Genomic DNA, 21478 nt, shown 5'->3' on the forward strand with positions numbered 1-21478 from the left:
GCAATCCCCATGTGTCTAAGTGTGTGTATTTGTGTGTGTAAGTGTTGCAGTGTGTGTGCTTTTATCCTCATTTCCTTTGCTACAGTTCTTCTTGGTCTAGCCTGACTCAGGGGAGAGGACAGCATCATGACCTTAAGGCTGACTCTCGTTAAATGGCACTTTTATTTACCACTAATGCCTACTTAATGAACTCATACACCTGCTCGACAGACGCGGGACATGCTGAGTCATTATGGGTCATATTTACTCATCAATCTTAAATCATAAAGAGTTTTTCGCAGGATGATGCAGGGCAATGATTAGCAGTAAGTGGAATGCAAAGCTGAAGCCGGAGTAGGCAGCATGGGCAGAAGTTCCAAAATAACCTCTAAGCAGAAAGTGATTCAAGTGTTCTGAGAGAAAATTGGACATATGCTTCTCGTCTTGGCTCTGTTTTCACACCTTAGAAAATCTAACCAGTGATGGGAGACTTTGGCCACTCACATGTCTGTAAAGTAGTTGGTTTTTGAGTCTTATTCCCAAAACCTGAGTGTTTGATGACCTGTGAATGAGACTCAAAAATCAACTTTCTTCAAGCCACCAATCCTGTGCGCGGGTGATATGATGACATGGGGCCTCATTACAGAAAAAAGTCTGACATCTTAACTCAGTTTAGGATGACATTTAGTACTTTTGGTAGGACAGAAACACATTTCCTGACTGCATTTAAAGTAGTTATTTAACTACAGAACTGAAAAATTTCCAAAGTTAGGATGCCACAGATCCCATCCTGTATTTAAAGTAACAGCCAAAAAATGGAAGAATCACAGTTGTTAGGTCTGTATGACAATGAAATTGAAGATAGACACCATAATATTATGCTTATTACTATTCTTATGATAACATTTTAAATTTCCTGGACCTTATTGCACAACAAAATTGTTCATTTGAGATATGAGATCTTAAATATGATAGCACATGGCCATGAGCTTAGGAATTGCTTCTGAAATAGGAATAAAGGATTTTTCCTATTCTGAACATTTTAAAAACAATTTGAATTAAAAATGTTTGTCCCTTTTATGCCTTTATAATACAGTCAACAGCGTAGATGAGGGGCGTAATGGGAGAGAGTTCAGGAATGGGATGCAGCAGGTAGGTCCCAAACCACGGATGTTACTGCTCAGGGTTGGTGTTATAACTCATAGGCCACCAAGACAAACCAAAACCCAGTTTTTAGAGACTTCTGCAAATGTTTATAAGATATTTAAGTATGCTTTGGCAAATTTACTGACATTTCTTGTCAATATTTGCCAATAAGCTTATTTAGCTTATGGTAACGTCTGGTAAAGAAAATACTTTAGTTCACTTGTTATGCATGTAGAAATATAAGTGAAACATTACAGTGGAGACAGAAGTATTCACTCTATATTGTGTCGCTCAAAGCTCCTCTTGCATAGGGAATCAGCAGCTTGATCAAAAACTGTGTGCCCATATAGCACATAGCAGGGAGTTGGTCTTTGAAGAAAAGACCTGTCAACCTCACAGAGAGCAGCTGTAGTTTGCCGTACAGTTACAGTACTGCTGCACAGTGCTTATCCGCTGTGACCAATTAGAGATAGTTTCCATCACCGTGGGATCCTGACTCAGGCTTTCCTCACCAAGAAACAAATGTGCTCTGCTGGGCGGGGAGTGCCGGCAACAGACGACACACACAGCAGGGAAAGCTACCTTAATCAGAGTGAAAGCGCTGTTGATGTGACAGATTTCAGGGAGCAGAGGGAGAGAGCGGCTTCACTTTAAGGTTAAATTCTGTAGAGAATAGGGTTGATAATAAGATTTAGAGGTGCAAACGTCTTTCCTGTTATCTGTAGCACTATTTATCCACCTAGATAGTTCTGGTGTAAGTTGCCAAGTTTTGGCTGTAGAGATGTCTGCTTTGTCTTGAATGTGGTGAGACTAAATGGTACTCATAGTGCTCGAAATGCCAAAACATGTGTATAATCAATTTCATCACGAGTGCCTCTTTCTAAAAAGCATGACCCAGTTGCAAAGATAATCCACAGACCATGTTGTGAGCAGTTTCATGTAGGGTCTACTTTCTTTCTGTGGTAGAATCTACTGGAACTCGATAGGATTATCTCAAGTAACCAGGTCATGATTTCTGGAAAGATACATTGCTGTTGAGATTTTTTAGCTTTGAGCACCACAAGCTGTGTGCCATTTAGTCCCATTATATATATATATTTGTAATAGAAGGCAGGCATCTCTACTGCTGATATCTCCAAAACTCACACCAAAGAAAGATATTTAATTCTGGTTTTGGGCGTTAACCTTCCCTTTATAATTAAGTACTTGTGTAAAAATGCACTTAGATAAAAGTGAAAAGTAGCGCTGTTAAAGTTCATTTTGCTAATCATTTTTTCCAGAATAATAATAAGCAACTTCAGGTAGAAGAAATATCTGTTTCCATCCTAATTATCTGTGCTATCCTGAGTAATGCTTTCAGATTCAGGTGCATCCATAATAAGTTTACAAATTATGGCAATTTCTTGCTCATTTGCATGAAATCAATCTTTAACTGGCTTCCCTAAAGAGCTAGGATGGGAAGGATGGGGTAGAGGATGAACACTGCAGGTCTCTTTCTATCACACACATCTTCCGGCAGAGCAATCTGCATCAGTGGTAGCGAGCCATGAGGGGCACCTGGCCAAGGCTGAACGCCAGAGGCGAGCCACTGCGCCCCACCATTATAACCATCTCCTCTCTCAGTGTCTCTGTCCAACACAGTAACTGGTGTTATGTTCTGCGCTTTGCTGACTCGATTCCACTGACTTGCCAAAGATGACTGACGCTCTCAACAGTCGGCAAGAAATGCGAAGCATCGGACAGAAGTGTAGCTGGCCGTGTAACCCGTCTTGTTCTCTCCATCTCTCCTCACTCCGTCCATCTATATACATCCTTCAGCTTTCTGGCTCTGTGTAATCTGTCATTACTGGGCTCTTGTTTCTCCTCACCTTGCCTCACAACATCGCACCAACTGAGCCAGATATCAGATTATGCCAGTACGTAACTGTCTGAACCCTAAGATGCCCACCTCATTGCCAAGGTGCCCTGTGCCTTCGATGGTGCCATTCTCTTGTTTCCATAGTGATGACAAATAGAGTACATATTAATTCCTCCAGAAATAGAGGCGGAGGTCATAGCCTCTGCTTTCTGGCCGGCCACATGGGTATTGTCTTGTTATATAACAGACCTAAAGGCGAAATGCATTAACGGGCAGCCGGGAGGACGCTTCTTCATAAAATGTTACAGCTGGTGAGCCGTAATGATATGGTGCAATGTTTTAAAGGAAAGAAAATTAATTTAGAAAAAAATAATTGACAAACAAAACACAAAAAAAGCCCAAAGCCCAAATATATTTAAATTGGTTGTATTTCAATTTAATTAAACTCGTGCATATCAATAAATTATAATATCTTACTTGGCTTTGGCATCAGCATCCTCATGGCCTTTACTGGACACGTCCTCCAAACCTCCAATCAGGTGCTTGAAAGAACTGCAACACAGACAGGAAATGTTGAAAGAGCACATGAGCAAACTTTTCTGATATGTATTAAATAATCTGTCCAGCCTAAAGTAATAGCACATGAATGAATAGCTTATGGTTAGAGGAAATAAAGCAGTTTGTGCACTGCAGGCAATCCGTATAAGAAGCTGGTACAATATATGGCCAGACTGCTGAGAAAAAACATTGCCAGTTACTATTAAATATTCATCAGTCTGCTTTTAGAGACAAAAAAAAATCTCTGAGAACAGACGAGAAGGCAGATCTACCCCTGAAGAGGTGTAAAACAGTTTGATAGCAGATGGAGGCTGAGTGAACTTTAGAGATAAATGTAGAGACTGTGCATAAATCTTTTAATGAATGAATTATAGAATAGAAAAGTTATCATTAAAAACATAAAATCCTCATGATAATATTTAAAGTTACTCAACTCAACTCAAAGTTGTGCAACCACGTTCTTTTCAGGTCTTAATGATAAAATTACAATAACAGTTACTTTTCTCACTGGATATACAAGAAGTAGTATGAGTGCAGAGGATATGAAAATTAAAGAAAGATTACAATGTTAACTGGAGAATAATAAGATGCATAATACATTAACTCACTGAAATAAAATCCTCCAATGCTGCACTTGTGGGGACGTCTGGTACATGAAAAATAATAACTATGCTTGAGCTCATTTCTCTCTAAAGTATGCCCACGTATGCAAAAGACTCCAAGCATCCTGGAAGAACAACTAACCGAGACAGTTTTCATGCAAGGCTCATCAAGCTGTCAGCCAGAAGAGGCAATACATCTGGTGTTTTCTCCCGTTGAGAACATAATGCCTGTGCGCTGGGACTGTTTCCGAGCTCAGCTTTTCTTTAAATGTTTGGCTGCTCGCAGCGTCTATTGACACCCCGCTGCTTGTTTTTATGCCCTGTCTCTTTCCAACTGTCTCTATCTGTTCCTTTTCACCTCCTTTTGTTTGAATGCATCACACACGTATGGACATGCAGTAAACGAGTAAATGCACACAGAATAACCAAAGTTGAAATACTAACAACCTGGCATCTGCACTAAAATTGGCCTGGCCAGGTGACATAGACACACACAATGAGCGAGCTTTGTGGGCTGTGACAGCATTAGCTACTTGTGTGACAGGCAGTGGTAATCACCTGTGCTGGATGACTCACTCACTATCCCCTCTGCTGCTTTGAGGATGGCCCATTTGTGCCTGCCGCGCTCCCTGAGGCCAGGAGGGAGGCCCTGGGTAAGCTGATACTGCCGTCTACCATCCATCCCACACCCCATATCCATCTGTCTCTCTATTCTCACCACATGACTTAATGCTTGAGACGGAGATGGATCCACTTTATTTTTTCTATAAAGTACGATGTTACCGTAAAACATGATAAACACTGTAATAAAATGTCAAACCATGTTACTGTAATAAAAGGAACGTGGCAAATATTTGAGCTGAGATTAGTTTCATGAGCAATGTGAAGATGGAAAATATGCTCTTTTATAATCTCCTGGCAAAAATCAGTGGAAAAATGCCTTCTCTTAGTCATTCCAACACAAATCTTGCATAAATATAAATTCTTTGCGGAACTCGACAAATTTTTTCACCTGCCTTCTTGACATCATATTACTAAGCTGTAACACACATTAGGTCTCTGTAAGCATTTATTAACAGGTAACCAGGCCCTTATAAGAGTCTTATTAACATTAATACATGCTGTTGTTTAATTATAAGACCATTATAAGCACTTGTAAGAAACTAGTTAATAGATCTGTTTCTGTTAATGGAAGCTTTAAGAGTTTCCTCTAATTGTTTGTAATGATTATAATGATGATAATAATAATAATAATAATAATAATAATAATAATGATAATGATAATAATATGGTCAAAAACATGGCAAAATGTTAATACATGTATAATAAAGGATGTATTAACCTCAGGAAGCATTGTTCATGCTTTAGATCTGGTAACTTCAAAACACATAACTAACAGTTAATAGATGCATATTAAACTAAATAGAAATCTTTAAAAAAAAGGAATAACAAGGTTTGACAATGACATAATAGGTACATTATTTCATTTCAATGAATGCAGTGAAGTGAAGCATGATCCCGCCTGCAGATGCAAAATCTATTTCTCACCTCACATTTACTGAATTTTTCTAAATTGAATTTATTGGATAATTTTGGATAAATCTGACAAATCCATGAGAGCCTTGATGTATTTTTTAGCAATGACATCTAAATGTGTGCCATGTTCATGCACTAAGGTGTAGTAGTGGCTTCATGTTGATGTTTCAGTGAAGGTAGCAATTTTATAGCCTGTCCTTGCCTGACCATAATGTGCAGTGCAGAACTTATGGGTTAGTTTTGCATGGCTGCTTATGAAAGACATTTATTCACCAGACAAATGCATTTCTTTTCAATGCTGAGGAAACAAAAGGACCATTGTATTCTGTGGAGATTACGTTTATGGATACTCACTCTCTATCGATGACTAGACAGGTGACCGCCTCTGCCGCAATGACATTGGCCGTCCTGATGTCCTCCCTGGATAAAAAAAAGATCATAAAACACAATCAGACACATGTTATCCAATAATCTCAAACTGTGAGGCCATTCTTAAATCACATTATTACTCAATTTAAATGCTTTATCAGAGCTGTGGTGATGGAAGCAACAAAAAACTAAACACCTGCGCATCAGTTATGTCTTCTTCAACTCCATTCATTCCATAAATGGCACTGGCACACAATGAAAGCATCACTCTCAACAGGCAACACACATCACTGCGTGATTGGCATTACTCTTTATTATATTTGACATCAGGTTCATCCCCCTCTGATAAGGACGCTTCTTCAGAGGAGTCGCCCCAATCGCACGAATCCTCCGAGTCTGTATCCCAGGAATCCATCCTTCACTGTGAAGAATATTCTGCACACAGAGTCCCACAGCGATAAGCTCTAACTCTGAACCAGCGCACTGCCCAGGGCAGCCCTCCGACAAAAGACAAGTCTGTAGTACTTGTGTAGAAATCTCCAAACCAAGTGCAGTGTTATCCAGTTTAACGCGGACTAAAATATTACAAAAAGAGAGGAAACTCTTCTGCAGTTGTCCCATAGGCAGATTATTTCATGCCCCATCTTTTCAAATAAAAAGAAAAAAAGATCTGTATGAATTTCATATCCAGATGGGTAAAAAGCTAAAACTCCGTTCTCAAGAGATAATTCAATTTAACTGAAGTGCGAACAGTAACTGACAATCATTCTCTATGTCTGATCTGAACTCAGGCATACAGCAACCTATTTCAATGAGCTGAGGTGATAATTCCCCCTCATGCTATGTCAACTCCCTCTGCCTCCCCTCTTCCAAACACACACGCACAACCCTCCCTCCTCATGCACAAACTCTCTCACACACACACACTCTTCCTCACTCCTTCTACTGACCCCACTGAATAAAGGTCACAGCTGGTGGGGGAACAACACATTTTGAAAGGTGAGGACTACAGAGGAGAAGCGAGCAAAGGAGAGGAAGGCAGTGTTCATCACGAGCATGGGATATATTCACAGATGGCCATTGGGGCCCTCCAGCTAGCATAGCACATACACTATTTCATTCACCTCCAATAAGCTCCTGTGACCCGCATCCACGCTCTTAACACAATACTCTGGCTAACACTGCTCCACCTGTTCGTCTGTTGGGCAACAACAGAATTCAATACCATTTACACAAGCACAGTTACAGTATTAATAACCAGGTTAATGGGTGAAAGAACAGCAAATGTTACAGTTTGATTGAAGACACATTGTTACGCCATGGTTGTTATTACTGATATTGGGATAATTCATTTGGGGAAAGAGTCTTGATACCACCACACACAGGGAAAAATCACAACACATCCTCATACATACACAACAGAACTGATTGCTAATTACTCCCAATACAACATTTATTACAAGCGGAGAGAACCAGCAGAGGCAGACTTACCGGACCTTAACTTTGTTATGTAAGTCAAGTGACATTTCACATGTGGTTTACATTGTAAAATGGTCACAGTTTGCTAAAGTTTAGGCATAAAAACTACTTGGGTTGGTTTGTGGTTGGTGTTATAGTATGTTATATATGTCACATGACAGATGTAATATCACTCACACAATGACGAAACTTAACTTGCTCAAAGCTTTAGGACTCAAACCCTGGTCCCCTGGGTGAAAGTACACCCCACCTCCTCCATATGTGGACTTTCTCGCTCCTTAAACTTCTCCTGTTATGTCTCCTGTGTGTTTATATTTCCATATGAGGTCACTGCCTAACAAAAAACAAACATCAGTCGGAATAAGCTGCTTCTACATAAAACCAACACACGCATTTTTCGGGTGTGGATGGGGCTGGTCTGTAGGATTTAGTGGGATCCAGGAGCAATCAGCTTGCCTCACCCTCCCCTTCCGAGTGTGTAGGAGAACCTGTGGTGGTTTGAAAAACACTAAAGGCCCAATAGAGCCAGTGTTTGGTTTGTCCGTTCTGGGCTACTATAGCAACATGGCGGTGCAAAATTGCAGAAGCTGCAATTGTTAGATAAAGGAAGAATGTCACTTGACAAAACAACATTATAATGAAGTACTCTAGTGCTGCTGAGATGCTCTGGCGTATAAATCCTGTTCTGATGTAAGAAAACAAGTTTGTTCAGTATGATTTTTACCATAATTTGCAGCCCTAATGAAAACATACTTAGTATCATATTCTGCCAATAAATCCTCCAAATTTTAAGAGGAAAAGTTCTGAATTAGTGTAGCTGATAAAGGAAACCATAAGAGACCCACATAAGATGGGTTTAATGTGATTTAAATATAATCAGAAGCTGATTTGGAGACAACATGCACTGTCAAGGGATTTTTGAGGCACAAATGCTCGTAATGTGCCAGCTGCCAATGTGCCAGTACCAATCCGTCAGCTGTGGAGTCACTTTTCAAAAGCTATTGTTCCTACTTCTACAAATATACCTGCCTTGAAAAAGATTTTAAATTCATATCATATTCTGTATGTCTGTAAGGATACGACAAAAATGCTTCTGAAGTGGCAGATATTCATTCAAAATGTTGCTGAAGTCTACCATTCAAGAATGCCAAGGATTTAAACATGCTCAATCAACTTTTATTCTAACGCTAATACATTTTAGCATCACATTTTCTAAATGATAGCATGAGGCAGACACACACCATCAGTTCTGTAATCAGTGATAATGAGCTACAACTAGAGCGACACCCACAATCTGTTACATGACTTAATGTGTCTCATAAAAACAAGTATACAGTGTTTGTGTCATTTACTAACCATGGTGATACGACAAAACACCATAACACTTTGGGCCATACTGAAATAGTGGTTACATAAGTGTGAATCATCCTTAAGAGACTAAAAGGGTCTCATATTAGAGAGCAGCTTGTTACACCTGTCCCCTGCTGCTTGACTGTAGCTGAGGAAAACAACTTAGTGTGACATTGCGTTGATACTAGCCATGTTTTAAGTGAAACACAATCGCTAAACAATATCTGTCAGAATGATTCATTTGCGCACTGCTGAGCCCAAGTCATCCATTAAGCCAAAGATGGCTCTGCACTTGTTAATTGCGGCGCAACAAAAAATGCATTGGAAAACAGACGCGCACACACACACACGTTCAAACACAGACGCACTAAAAGCAGCTGCACGCTGTGTCTGGAATGTCCTTTGGACGTACACAGGAGAGAGCCTGTGGTGTTGATTTCCAGCTGATAGTTGAAATGAACCTGGTAATTGGACAGTGATCTGGTGTCCTGGGAAGGGGGTTAAGAAAATAACGTGCAGGCTTGGAGGGCTGAGAGCGAGGCAGTAGCTACGAGCTGCAGCGAGAGAAGTAAAGCCGGGGTCAGGACAGGGGCAAGAACAAGAGGTGGCCGTGGGATACACAGCTAATCATTTGTGCTTTAATTCTGTGGATGAGAAGTTTTCAGGTGGGCTTGGGCGGCTGTATGGAACTTCACAGGTTGGTATCGAAGCACTTATAAGTAAATGATTGCAGCTGTGTTTGTGCAGCCTTTTCCCATTAACTACAAATTGTGTATTTTTTGTGTATTTATTTTAAGTGTAACAGCAGAGTATGACCACTTTCCAAGGCATACCACACATTTTTACATTTATGAATATATCTCTCTCCACTATTCCAGGGAGCCACTGGCTCATGTTTCTGAAAGCTAAGACTGTTTAAAAAACACTTCCTTATATGTTCTTTTGTTTTCAAGTTCCAACATCCAATGTTTAGAGGAGCAACATGTAAGACCCAAGACAGCTGCATGTGCATGTTAATGTGTGTGTGTACACGTTTATGAATACAAGTCCATCTCCCCTGCATTGGTTTTCAACATGGTGGCCTGGCAAGTAACTTTATCATATAACAGTGCACTAAAATATGCTTCTGAAAATGTTTTAGGTGAGAAATAGTAATAGAGAAATATTTTAGTCCGTTGGAAACAGTCATGTCTACAAGGGAAACCTAGATTTGTTAAACCTGTGAAATTTGTATGCATTGCTTGTTTATTGTGTACAGTAGGTTTAGGGACAGAAAACACATGGTCAAGATCAGGAAAAGATCATAGTTTGGGTTAAAATCAGCACTCCAACAAGCTCTTTTGCAGGTTTGGGGTTCCCTTCTGCAGTAGTTCTTGGTTTACAATGACACTAAAATCACTAAAATCTGTTTCTGAAAACATTTTAAGCAAGAAATAGGCAATGTATTGATACACATTTGATCAGTACTTTCTAATTTGACAGTTTGATCTGAGTTTTGTGAGGAGCACGTGTTTAGAAGACAGACAGATGTTAGTCTGTTGACAGAGAAGCTAGCTTTTTAATTTAGCATGTTTCCTTAATCTCTGATGACATGTCATGGTTATTTTATGATATAGAGCAGATGCTGAACATTACTTCAGTCACAACATGTTGTAAGAATAACCAAACATGGACAGTGTGAACAAGATAACATGGAAAGGTTACTCTCAAATCTCAGATGTCTGAGCTGGCCTCAACACAGGAACTCACTGACTGGGGACCAGTGTTTCTCATATATAGAATTTATCTTGGTGGCCTGCCCAAAATAAACCTGTTGTGGCAGTTTATATTTATTATTTCTCACGTCAAATTTTGGATATGCAGTTGACATATCAGTCTGCCAGAACTGTACATACTGGGCTCTAGCTGCAGCTCACTCTTAATGCTGTTTCCAGCTCCCCAGCCCCCACCCCCTGGGTTCCAACACCTAAAATAAATGTTTGGCCTGTGGGAAACTCTGAAGGAACACGGTCCCTGTTCATAGCTGCATTACAGCACGACAATAGTGCATATTTCCAAAATAAAAAGGCCAACATGGGACTCACTTTGAAGAAGTACTTCTCAGGCAGTCTCAAAAAAGCTTCAAATCTTTGGGAGTTGATTTTCATACTGTGATGGTATAAAGTGAGAGGAGTATTTGAATAAAACCAGAAATGTCTTAACCTGTGGTATGTTTCGGAGCAATGTCAAATATACAGAGGGAATGTACAGCAGCAATTTAAAATAGCAAATGCAGAAGTAAATGTTTGTACTTGTGTGGCATGCACTATTAAATGCCTGAGTGTATGGCCTGGAGAGAAGCTGCATTCAGACCAACGAGTGCTTCATCAAAAAAGCAACATTCATTTCAATGAGACCACTGTGTTGGTTCAGTATGGATACTGCTGTAGCAAACTCGGGGGGAATAACACAGTTGCATGGGGGAAAAAAAGATTGAATCTCAAACTTAAGCAGCAGTACAGTTCAGCAACATCCGGCAGTGCAAATGTGCTGGCAAAAAAACAGTACAAGCACACAGACCAGTTAACATGACTCCACATCGGCTCTGTGTTTAGCATGTATAATGTTCACCATCTTACTTAAGCATGTTGTGTTCGCAAGATAACACTTGCTGATTAGCACAAAACAGTAGACGTACAGCTGAGGCTGATGGGAAAATATTTGTCATAGGACCACCAATGTCCATACAATATTTTAGGTTTTTATTTTGGTTTTAAGCTTACTGTTTAGTAAAACTCTACCACAAACGAGTCAAAACTGAGTGTACTTCCTAGTTTCTTTCATCTTCTCACCTGTACCTGTTCTAACATGCCCACACTAATACAGCAACAGTGATTCACCAGAGATCCATTGTTGGTCTGAAAGAGGACTGACACTGACACCAATCTCATGGCTCTACACCTCAAATGAAAGTTCGAACTTCACCATGACAGGAAGAATGTGACATGACAGTTTAAAACAGGAAGTCTATCTTTTTGTGGAACAAACACCAATTGGGATAAATTATACACTGGAGTAAAGCTGCAACTAACAATTATTTTCTTGATCAATTAATTTGTCAGTGACTTTCACAATTAATCGGGTAATTGTTCACTCCATAAAAACTGTGGAAAATGCTCATCAGCACAAATGATCATCTTCAAATAGCTAGTTTGGCCAACCAACAGTCTAAAACCCTTCACATTTACTCTCATAATTGACTAAGCAAAGCAGCAAATCCTGACATTTAAGAAGCTGGAATCAACAAATTTTTGACAGTCTTGCTTGAAAAATGACTGATCAAATTGACTAACCGACTAATCATTACAGATTTATACTGGAGCATTCATTAAGGGCATGTAATCCGATATTTCTTCTGCTTTAATGCACACACATCACACAACAGCACTCACATAAAGCTCTAGCAGACCATTACAGGCTGGCAGGAGAACAGACTTTGATTTGTAAATATGTTGTTCTCACAGATCAAAGGCAGCATCTTCAGATGGACAGAGTAGCCTTTGAGTAGGGGCTATTGAGTTTCATGAGCAAGGACACACACAGTTAACTTCTAATTAGAAAGATGGCCCTGCAGAAGAGCCCTCTGATCAAAAGCCCGCTCCGAAGACAGCCAGCTTCTCAATCATTTAAATTGGTGAGACATACTTGACCATCAAAGGTGTGGTTGAATGGGCTAAGACACTCTGAGACAAAAGGAGTTTATGACGGCATAAGATAACAATACCAAGCAGGGAACACTTTGTTTTAGTGCGATGCAGAAAAGATATGGTTTAAATTGATTAAACAAAGCATGAGATGCTCTTGAAGGTCCTCTGAAGCGCTTCTTAAAAGAGCACACCCCTTGAATTCTTATTCTGGGAAACACTACGAATGTATTGATGTAATTATATGCATATATTAAGGCTATGTGTGATGTATCATGTACTTATATAAAGGCTCATACAGCATGTGAAATTAATGAATTCCTTGAAAATTCAAATACTTGAGCACAAAAGTAGCACAGCTGCTCAATCTATTATAAATTAGTACTTTGTGTCATGCTCTCATTCATCAAACAGCGTGCTTTTACGTCTCATTAGTGTAAAAGGATCAGATTTCTATTTGGAACGACCTACTCCTCCCACTGCCAGGAGATCAAGCTTCCCGTGCCTTACATGTCCCACATGCATTTTAATGCTCTGTCATATTTTACATTCTATAGTGATTAGCTTTAGCATATGGGGGAAGCCCAGCCATCTGTGCACTTCCAGCTGTTGCCTGAACAGCACATCTATCACCTACAGTGATTCTTTTGAAGATAAAAACAATTATTTACAATGTTTTGACAACACATAAGCTGGCATTTATTTCTAACTGGCTACTGCTTTGATTCAACTTAAGTCTCTTGGCATTTTACAGTTTTTAAATGCTCTTGAGGTGTGATTGTTACAGGCTTGTGAGATAATTTGAGGAGGATTACACATTCAGCCGCCACAAGATGGCGACATCTCCACTTTTTTCATGTTGACAGTGTCGGCTATGTGCATGCACGCACTCAAATGCACGCGCATGAGTGAATATGCTCTCTGTTTCTACCTGACCCCTTACAGCCGTAACACACTTCAGACTATTTTCTGTCTCCACCCTCCCTCTGTTTTAATAATACATTGTCCATGAAGGTGCACAGTCATGACAGCACAGAACAAACAGCAGGGTAAAAACATGACTTCAGGACACCGGTTGATGCCAGAAGCCAAATAAAATATTTTTATTACACCCAAGTGTTCTTTCAGTGAAAGTATTTGAGTGCTTGGATGGTACCGAACGTTTGCAGTGCTCATCTGATCCCTGCAGTATATACAGCCTGGTTATTTCAAACTTGCATCAGTACATCTTCACAGCTAGAATGCACACAGAATGCATACATAGTAGGGTATAGATGTTTGCAATGCTGGAGACTGCTCACCCAAAGTAAAAGATGGGGGTGCAGTGACCCTCCCAGTCCTGAGGCAAAGCAGGAAAAAGCAGTTGTAAAATTTACATAGGCTTAAAAAAGTAACTGGCTTTTGAAAGGACCACTAATAAAGTCACAGCACACCTAACGCTTTAATTAATTTGTTAACAAGCACAAAACCCTATGAAGTCAAACACTTCTGACTATTGATGCAGTTAGTACGGGAACTTGTGACTTAACTAACTAAATCAGACTAATACAATACGCTGTTGGCCATCAGCTCTGTGTGGAAATACTTCAAAAGACTGAACAATGAGTATGAGGGATAAAATGCACTGGACTGAGGTTTGCTGGGACATTTGGAATATCAGACAAAATTCCAAGTGAAAGCCAAAAGCTTCAAGAACACTGGATTTATACTTTATCCAAAACACTTGTGGGTGAACTATTGGCAAAGATCGCAGCATATGTCAGATTTACCTCCAACACTTTGCTAAAGCTAAACACACCTCTTACTGCAGAAAGATGGCCAAAAGATCCTGAAGAATCCACCCAAAATCTCACACCAAGTGAGTGAGAGCTTTTTTTAGAGTTTTGCCTTTTAATTTTGAGTGATCATTAAATTTATCCGTGTGCACAGTGCCAGCCTCCTGATGGAGTCACAGCAGCAGCCTCTGAATGCTAACATAATATGAGGTCTGTCTCTGGTCAACAGAATGACTTTGAAAACACCAAATAACTTGTTTTAATGAATTTTGTTTGGTTATAATATGAAGAACTGTAAAATATCACTGCCATGAAGCTATTCGGTCAGATACTGATAGATCACAGACAATAAACCTGGCATTTCATCCTCGCAGCTGTGACAAAGTTCAAGCTGCATGCGCAGTTTATATCATGTTCATTATAATGTTGATTAATGTTGAAATGGCATTCTTCTTCCTCATTAATTATTAATACCACCAGATAATACACCAAAGTGGTCAGGCTTTGAAACCACAGTTGTCCTTGTTAAATATTTGCTATGACCAGTATGTTTTGATGGTATAACCAAAATTATACCTTCCTAACAAGTGCATTTCCTGGAATAGTGATCGTCTGTTCCCAGGATAGAAAATGTCTCATTTTCATGAAAAATATTAATCCCTTTTCCTCACCACATCACATTACATCATCTAGCATTACAGGCTGACATGTTTGCCCCCTCTAAAGGTTTAACCCAAGTCTGTGTCCATGCTTGTATCTGTTTATTGCATGTTTCCCTCTGTTGACTAGGGCTGGGCAATATATTGACATTATATTAATACTGTGATTAGTGATGCAAATTTTGTGCAAATTTTGTGAGGAACAACTAGCAAAGCTTCCATGGTGGACCAGAGGAAGTTAATGAAGTGATGTGAGTTACTGGAATGAAATTATTAAAGAGACATATCTTTCCTTTCTCCTGTAGTGCTATTTATCCATTTAAACTATTTAAGTGTGAGCTGTCGAGTTTTGGAGTTATTGGCCATAGAGACGTCTTCCTTCTCTCCAGTGTAATGGAACTAAATGGCACCTTGGTGCTCAGGTGCCAAAAAATCCATTTGAAAAATTCAACAGTAATGTGTCCGGGAATCATGGCCCAGTTACTCAAGATAGTCCACAGACCTTGTTGTTAGTAATTTATTGATGGACCTACTTTCTTTCTAGGTCCTTTGTTTCTAGTAGAAAGAAAGTAGTCTTGGTAGATTCTAGTGCAGAAAGAAAGTAGTTCCTACGTGAAACTGCCGACAACAAGGTCTGCGAATTATCTTGAGTAACAGAGACACAGATGTTGAATTATAAAAAATGTTTGGACACTGGGCTCCAAAATTCAGCAACTCACACCAAAACAGTCTAAATGGATAACTAGCAATAAATGTTAGAGGAAGAATCTGTATTTTTTGATTTTGGGGTAAACAGTCCCCTTAAACTGTATTTATTACCTATATGAAAACAACAACTTCAATTTGAGACAATGTTTTTTTAATCTTGTAGAGTGAAAGTAGAATTCAGGACAGCTGAAGTTAATTCAAAGTTAATTCTGAGCACTGCTGCTCCTTACTACCCGTTCTATTACTTGCCTTTACCCACTTAGTCATTAAATCCACATTAGTGATGATAATTATTAAAACCATTTTGTGAAAGCACCAAAAGTCATCCATAAAATATCAATATAAAAATTGGTTAATTTTGTCCATATTGCTCAGCCCTACTATCAGCATGAGCTCCTGTGACAGTAACAGCAATTATTCTCACATATTCAACACAAATGTTCATAAAAGACATATAAAGTGAGTGAAAATTCATTATTACAGTAAGACAGCATGAAGATGTCCTTGACATCATAATGCACTGGCAACCAAGACAAAAAATGAGACGACCAAAGAATCTAAGAGGCACATCAATAATAATCCAACAACAAACTCCACTCACAATGAATGACATTTTCCCCCATACTTTCCTGTCTTTGTTGCATAGCTGCGTGCAAAATACTGCAGACAGGTTGTCACTTGCTGTGTTTGTGAGGGCTCTCTATTGTCACTTGAACATAAACACTTTTTTTCTTTCCATTTGGGCAGAAATAGCTTGTGAAGGAAGAGCATGCCACAGTAATTGCATGTGCTTTCATTTGTGCTTTCTGAAAAGGGAGGCCGGATGCAAAAAAGCTGCATCTTTAGATATCCATGCTGTTTATAAAGTATCAGCTAGGAATACGATTCCATAACCAATCGTTTAAAAATGTTTGCTGCTACATCTTTTCGGTTGCAGAAAAAACTGAAATCTTCTCCGGTTCAGAGAGAATTTCTGTGTCACATATCAAAAAAAGTGGCTGTAACAGCTACAGTAAATTGGGCCTGAAGTTGTGTAATGTGCGCCGGGCTTTCAGCATTTCCAAACATTTAGCAAGTTATCATGCCTCTCAAGAAGAGCGAGTGGTGAGAAAAACTAGGGACAGATAAGAGCTGGAGGCTGATTGATAGCAAATTAGACAAGATAGATGCATGTTAAGTTTAAGAGCAAGAATATTAAAGACAGGTTGCAGGTGGAAATTAGAAGGGAAGTGGGTGACAGAGAGGCAGACAGAAACAGCGGAAGAACAGAAGATGTAAATTGGAAGAGGCAGTGTTATTAGGAACAATCTTACCCTTGCAGTGCTTTCTCTCCAAACCAGTCTCCTTTTCCGAGGCTGCGCAGGTAGACAGGCTCTCCGTTGGGCAAGTCTTCCCTGGTCACATTAACCTGGCGAAAGAACGGAAATGGAGGAGGAACGTTAAAGAGAAGTGTGACAGGGAGGGAGACAGAACAAAATGTGTAACTGTACACTCTCAAATAAGGGTTTCAACATGGTTCTTCCTGAAGAGTTCTACCTAGAAGCATTTGACCATTTTTAAAAGTAGGGTTCTTTGTAAGACTACGGGTTCCATTAAGAACCTTTTCATCCAAAGGACCCTTTTTGGAAGAAAGAGCTTTTCAAGTACCATGATATAAAAAGGTTCTTGGTAGAACCCTGTGATCAGGTTCTAGATAAAGCTCTTGGAATATAAAGGGGTTCTCAGTAGAACCCCCTCAGTGGGTTCCTGTTAGCACTCTAAGAGAGTGAAATGGTTCTGGGTGGAACCATTACACCATAGACGGGTTCTCTGTAGAGCTCTCCGAGGATTGTTGAAATCTTCCATCAAGAGTTTGCCAAGGATTCTTTGTACCATAAAATACAAGGGTTGTTGTTAGAACCCCCCAGGTGGGTTCTGGGTAAAAATATTATGTAATAATATAAACGGTGGAAAGGTTCCTCACAGAGGATTCTGGATGGAACCATACACTATAGAAGGATAGAACCTCTCAGTTCTGATTGAAATCTTTCACAGATGGTTCTAGTTATAACCCTTTATGTTGGGTCCTTGGTAGAAATGTTTAAAAGGGTTCCAATGAGAACCTTTATAAAAGGTTCTACCAGGGACTAAACAGGGTTCTCCTATGGGGATGAGTCAAAGAACCCTTTAGATTCTAGTTGGCACCTTTATTTCTAAGAGTCTATGAAGATGTGTGGTGAGAAAGGAATTTCACTTGATAGCATTTAATTTCCACATCATTCCAGAAGAAACTGATGATCTCTCAAAATGACAGGTTAATCACACTATTACAAACAAGAGAGAACCGCCAACGTGACAGATATCCCTGTGCATCGTGGGTAGTGTGTTACAAACAGGTGACAGCCATCTCTGTGCATGATGTGGGAGGCGCCGCTGACCACTTCATTAGCCAGATGACATGTGAGTGATGGCACTGTGCTGTGCAGGTAGACTTGGCAAATGAAAGTGATGGAACCTGAGTAGATTTTAGAGGAAGTGAATGGAGACGGTTGTTCCGCCTAATGAAGGATCTTGTCTCCATCCATTAGTCAGTCAGCTCTGCACAGGTGTCCAGCACCAGCACGCTGTAACGCTGTCTACACCTGAGTGACAGCGTAATTATTCGTGATCTAGTACAATCATGTGGGAGCAGAACAAAATCAAAGAGAGGAGGTAAAGGGCTTATAGAAGGTAAAAAGTGTAGGCCAAGGGGCAGACTGTGTGTGTTCTGTCAGACACCCAAATTTGGTGGTATGTCCTCTAGATAAAGTGCACCGTCTGTGGTCCAGATAGGGACAAAGTGAGTGATGTGGAAACAGTGAAGCAGAGAACATTGATAAGGTCAGGAATTGTGTGTGTGTGTGTGTGTGTGTGTGTGTGTGTGTGTGTGTGTGTGTGTGTGTGTGTGTGTGTGTGTGTGTGCATTTCTTTGTGATGTGGTTGTGTCAACCTTGTGCAGTGGCTTGTATCAGTTTGAGGTCAAAGGAGAGTAAAAAAGGACAGGGAACATAATGTGTCTTCATCTCTTGCAATGACACCTACATCCTAGATGTGATCTATAAAAATGCAGTGAATCTGTCTGGAATTTTTGGTTACAAACACTCTTATCATTCCATTTTAAGACATAGTTATGTTTAAATCTTGACTTTTGTGGATTAAGGAGACTCATATAACTGAGAATTATGTTGTTAGGAAATATTCATAATGATTAATGACAAAAAGGGGCAGTGGAGTATGGAGGAGGAACATGAACACGGGAAGGTGAAAGACAAAAGTGAAGGGACAAGTGTAAAGGGCCATCTGTACCGAGAACAATAACTATAACAATAACTGTAATGATAACAATGTGAGCAGTGATGAACGATAATGTTCTGTAAACGGTGGCGTCAAGCATGTGCTACACAGTCCAGCTGTGCTGGCAGCTTAAGAAAATGGATATTGAAGACCTGTTACTGCTGTGTGTTGCCCAGAGAAAACCAGAAGAATGCAGGTTCATGAAATTCAGACAAGACTGTCTGAGAGTTGTCAGGGTGCTCTTTAAACACATTCATGCACAATACTGATTATATATGCATTCAATAAGTTAGGTGCACTTTGACTTTGACTTTGGCTATCAGTGTTTCTATCAATCATCAAATCACTGATACCAACGATATCCTTCTCCACTGTCGTTGTTGTTATACTTATCTTTCTTGGTGTGGAAATGGACAAGAAGTAGTGTGGAAGGAGGAACAGGAAAAGGATAAAGAAGACGAGGAGACAAGAATAGCGGGCATATATGCAGCAAAACATGTAAACAATACAAGCACACGAAAGCCCTCAACGTGTGTCATCTGTGCTCAGTGTTAGAGCCGGTGTTGATCACAGAACGGTGAGATGAAAGTGCCTCCGTTCTCCTTTCGAGATGCTCCCAACGCTGCTGCAAGAGGTGATGAAAGAAGCGGTGCCTCTGTCGCTCCTCTCCCCTATCTCAAGATGATTGATGACAGCCAACTTCAGCCCAAAAATACTACCACTTTGCTTCAGAGACAGGTGTCTTTTTCCATGTGTGCCATGATGCTCTGCGTTGTGACGTCATGATGCTTATTTTGGTGGTAGGCTGGAGGCACTGTTCTCACCTTTCCTTTACTGATGATGAAGAAGGTGTCTCCTCTGGCCCCCTGCCGTATGATGTACTCTCCATCTTCATAATGTGTCTGTCAGAAGACAAGAGAAGACAAGAGAAAACCAGAGAAGTGTTATTCGGGAACATTATGGCTCTTTTGTTCTCTTTTCTCACAGTGGGATTGAGACACTCTCACCAGAGACAAAAATGTTCTCTTCAGAGGAAGTAAAGCTGGGTGCAGTGTGATAAATCCCAATTAGCTGTTTTTTTTTCTTGTTAATAATACCACAGACTGGCAAGCTGCCCAGGGTGTCGCTCTGCCTTCCACCCACTACTTGCTTGGATATGCCCTGCGACCTTGAATATGAATAAGAAGGTACAGAAAATGAGTGAATAAATGAATACTAGTGCAACAAATCTGAAGGCAAATCACAGCTCCTTCCCAAGTGTGGAATTAAAACAGGATATCCATCCATCAATTCATTTTCTATACCTCGCAATCCTGCTCGGGGTTGGAGGTGCTGGAGTCCATCCCAGCATACACTGAACAGACTGTGCTCCGGACTGACTGTCAGTATAACACAAGGCTAACACAGATAGATAGAAAAACACTTTCACACACACATTTACACCTCTTGATAAAGAATGCAGCCGCTCCAAGGATGTTATTTTTAGAGTATACTTTCTAGCAGGGGAAGTGACACAACTAAATATGATGTGAAAACTTCTTGCGCCCAGGCCAGAATGTCATGGTTTCGAGTTATTTCCTATTTAGTTTTCTCCCTTCATGTGTCTTTCTTTGTTTTACTTCTTGTCTTTACCTTTTTCTATTACTGATTAGTTTCACCTGTCCCTGAATGGTCTCCCTGCTCCCCGTGTATTTAGTCTGTGTGTCTCCTTTTGCCAGTTCATCTTCATCCTTAATCTTTGTCCTTAGTGTCAAGCAGCCCAGCCTTTTCCCCAGCGTTTCTCTCTGTACTTTTGGATCTTTGCCTTGGTTTTGGATTCTGCCTGGTTTATTGGACTTAGGATTTATTGCTTGCCTAATCTGATTTTTTTGCCTTTAGACCATTTAGGACTGTGCCTACCTTTCCTCTGTATGTCTTTTGTATCTTTACTTTGTATTTTGACTTTGAGTTCATTAAATCCTCTGAGCTGCACCAGCTCTGCCTGAGTCTGCATTTAGGTCCATCCTCTTGTCTCTGCTACCCTGCTTGACACACCGTGAACCCAGAGTTCTTATGAGTGCTTGAAATCCTTCAACACTAGCATTTTAAAATGTTCTCAAGATTTGAGAAGTTCTTGGATTAAGCGCTTGACACTGCTTGCAACTCTAATTGAGTTACTTTCATAATAAATTTTGAAACATGAAACTTTGTTGTGTTTTCCTTTAATTAGTCACCCTTCTATTATGAAACGCCTAATTTTAGTTGTTTATAGCAGTCATTCCCAGAGGCTGGGTCATGAACCAAAGCTGGGTTACAGGGTGACAGGAGATCTTATCTGGGTCACAAAATAAATAAAAGGCAACAGGGAAAAAAATCAGCAAATTTAAGATTTATACCTGCAGTGCACCTTTTATAAAGGATTTACATTTGTATATTGTTACTAATGGGAAGAAAAAAAATGAGAGCCTGCTAATGCTGGCTAAAT

General features: G+C 40.0%; 1 protein-coding gene across 2 annotated transcripts in view; it reads right to left on the reverse strand.

Annotated features, from left to right (window-relative positions):
- Positions 1–21478, reverse strand: part of LOC146315485 (cGMP-dependent protein kinase 1) — a 113924-nt gene that overhangs the window by 9889 nt on the left and 82557 nt on the right. For both annotated transcript variants that reach the window (XM_084735559.1, XM_084735558.1), the window contains exons 6-9: positions 19839–19916; positions 17016–17110; positions 6034–6099; positions 3461–3535 (exon numbers count right to left, since the gene is read on the reverse strand). In XM_084735559.1, coding sequence (XP_084591685.1) covers positions 3461–3535; positions 6034–6099; positions 17016–17110; positions 19839–19916 — 314 coding nt within the window. The remainder of the gene's footprint in view (positions 1–3460; positions 3536–6033; positions 6100–17015; positions 17111–19838; positions 19917–21478) is intronic.

Source organism: Lutjanus erythropterus, chromosome 14 (genome assembly GCF_056507025.1).
Source record: "Lutjanus erythropterus isolate fLutEry1 chromosome 14, fLutEry1.hap2, whole genome shotgun sequence".
Classification (NCBI taxonomy): Eukaryota; Metazoa; Chordata; class Actinopteri; order Lutjaniformes; family Lutjanidae; genus Lutjanus; species Lutjanus erythropterus.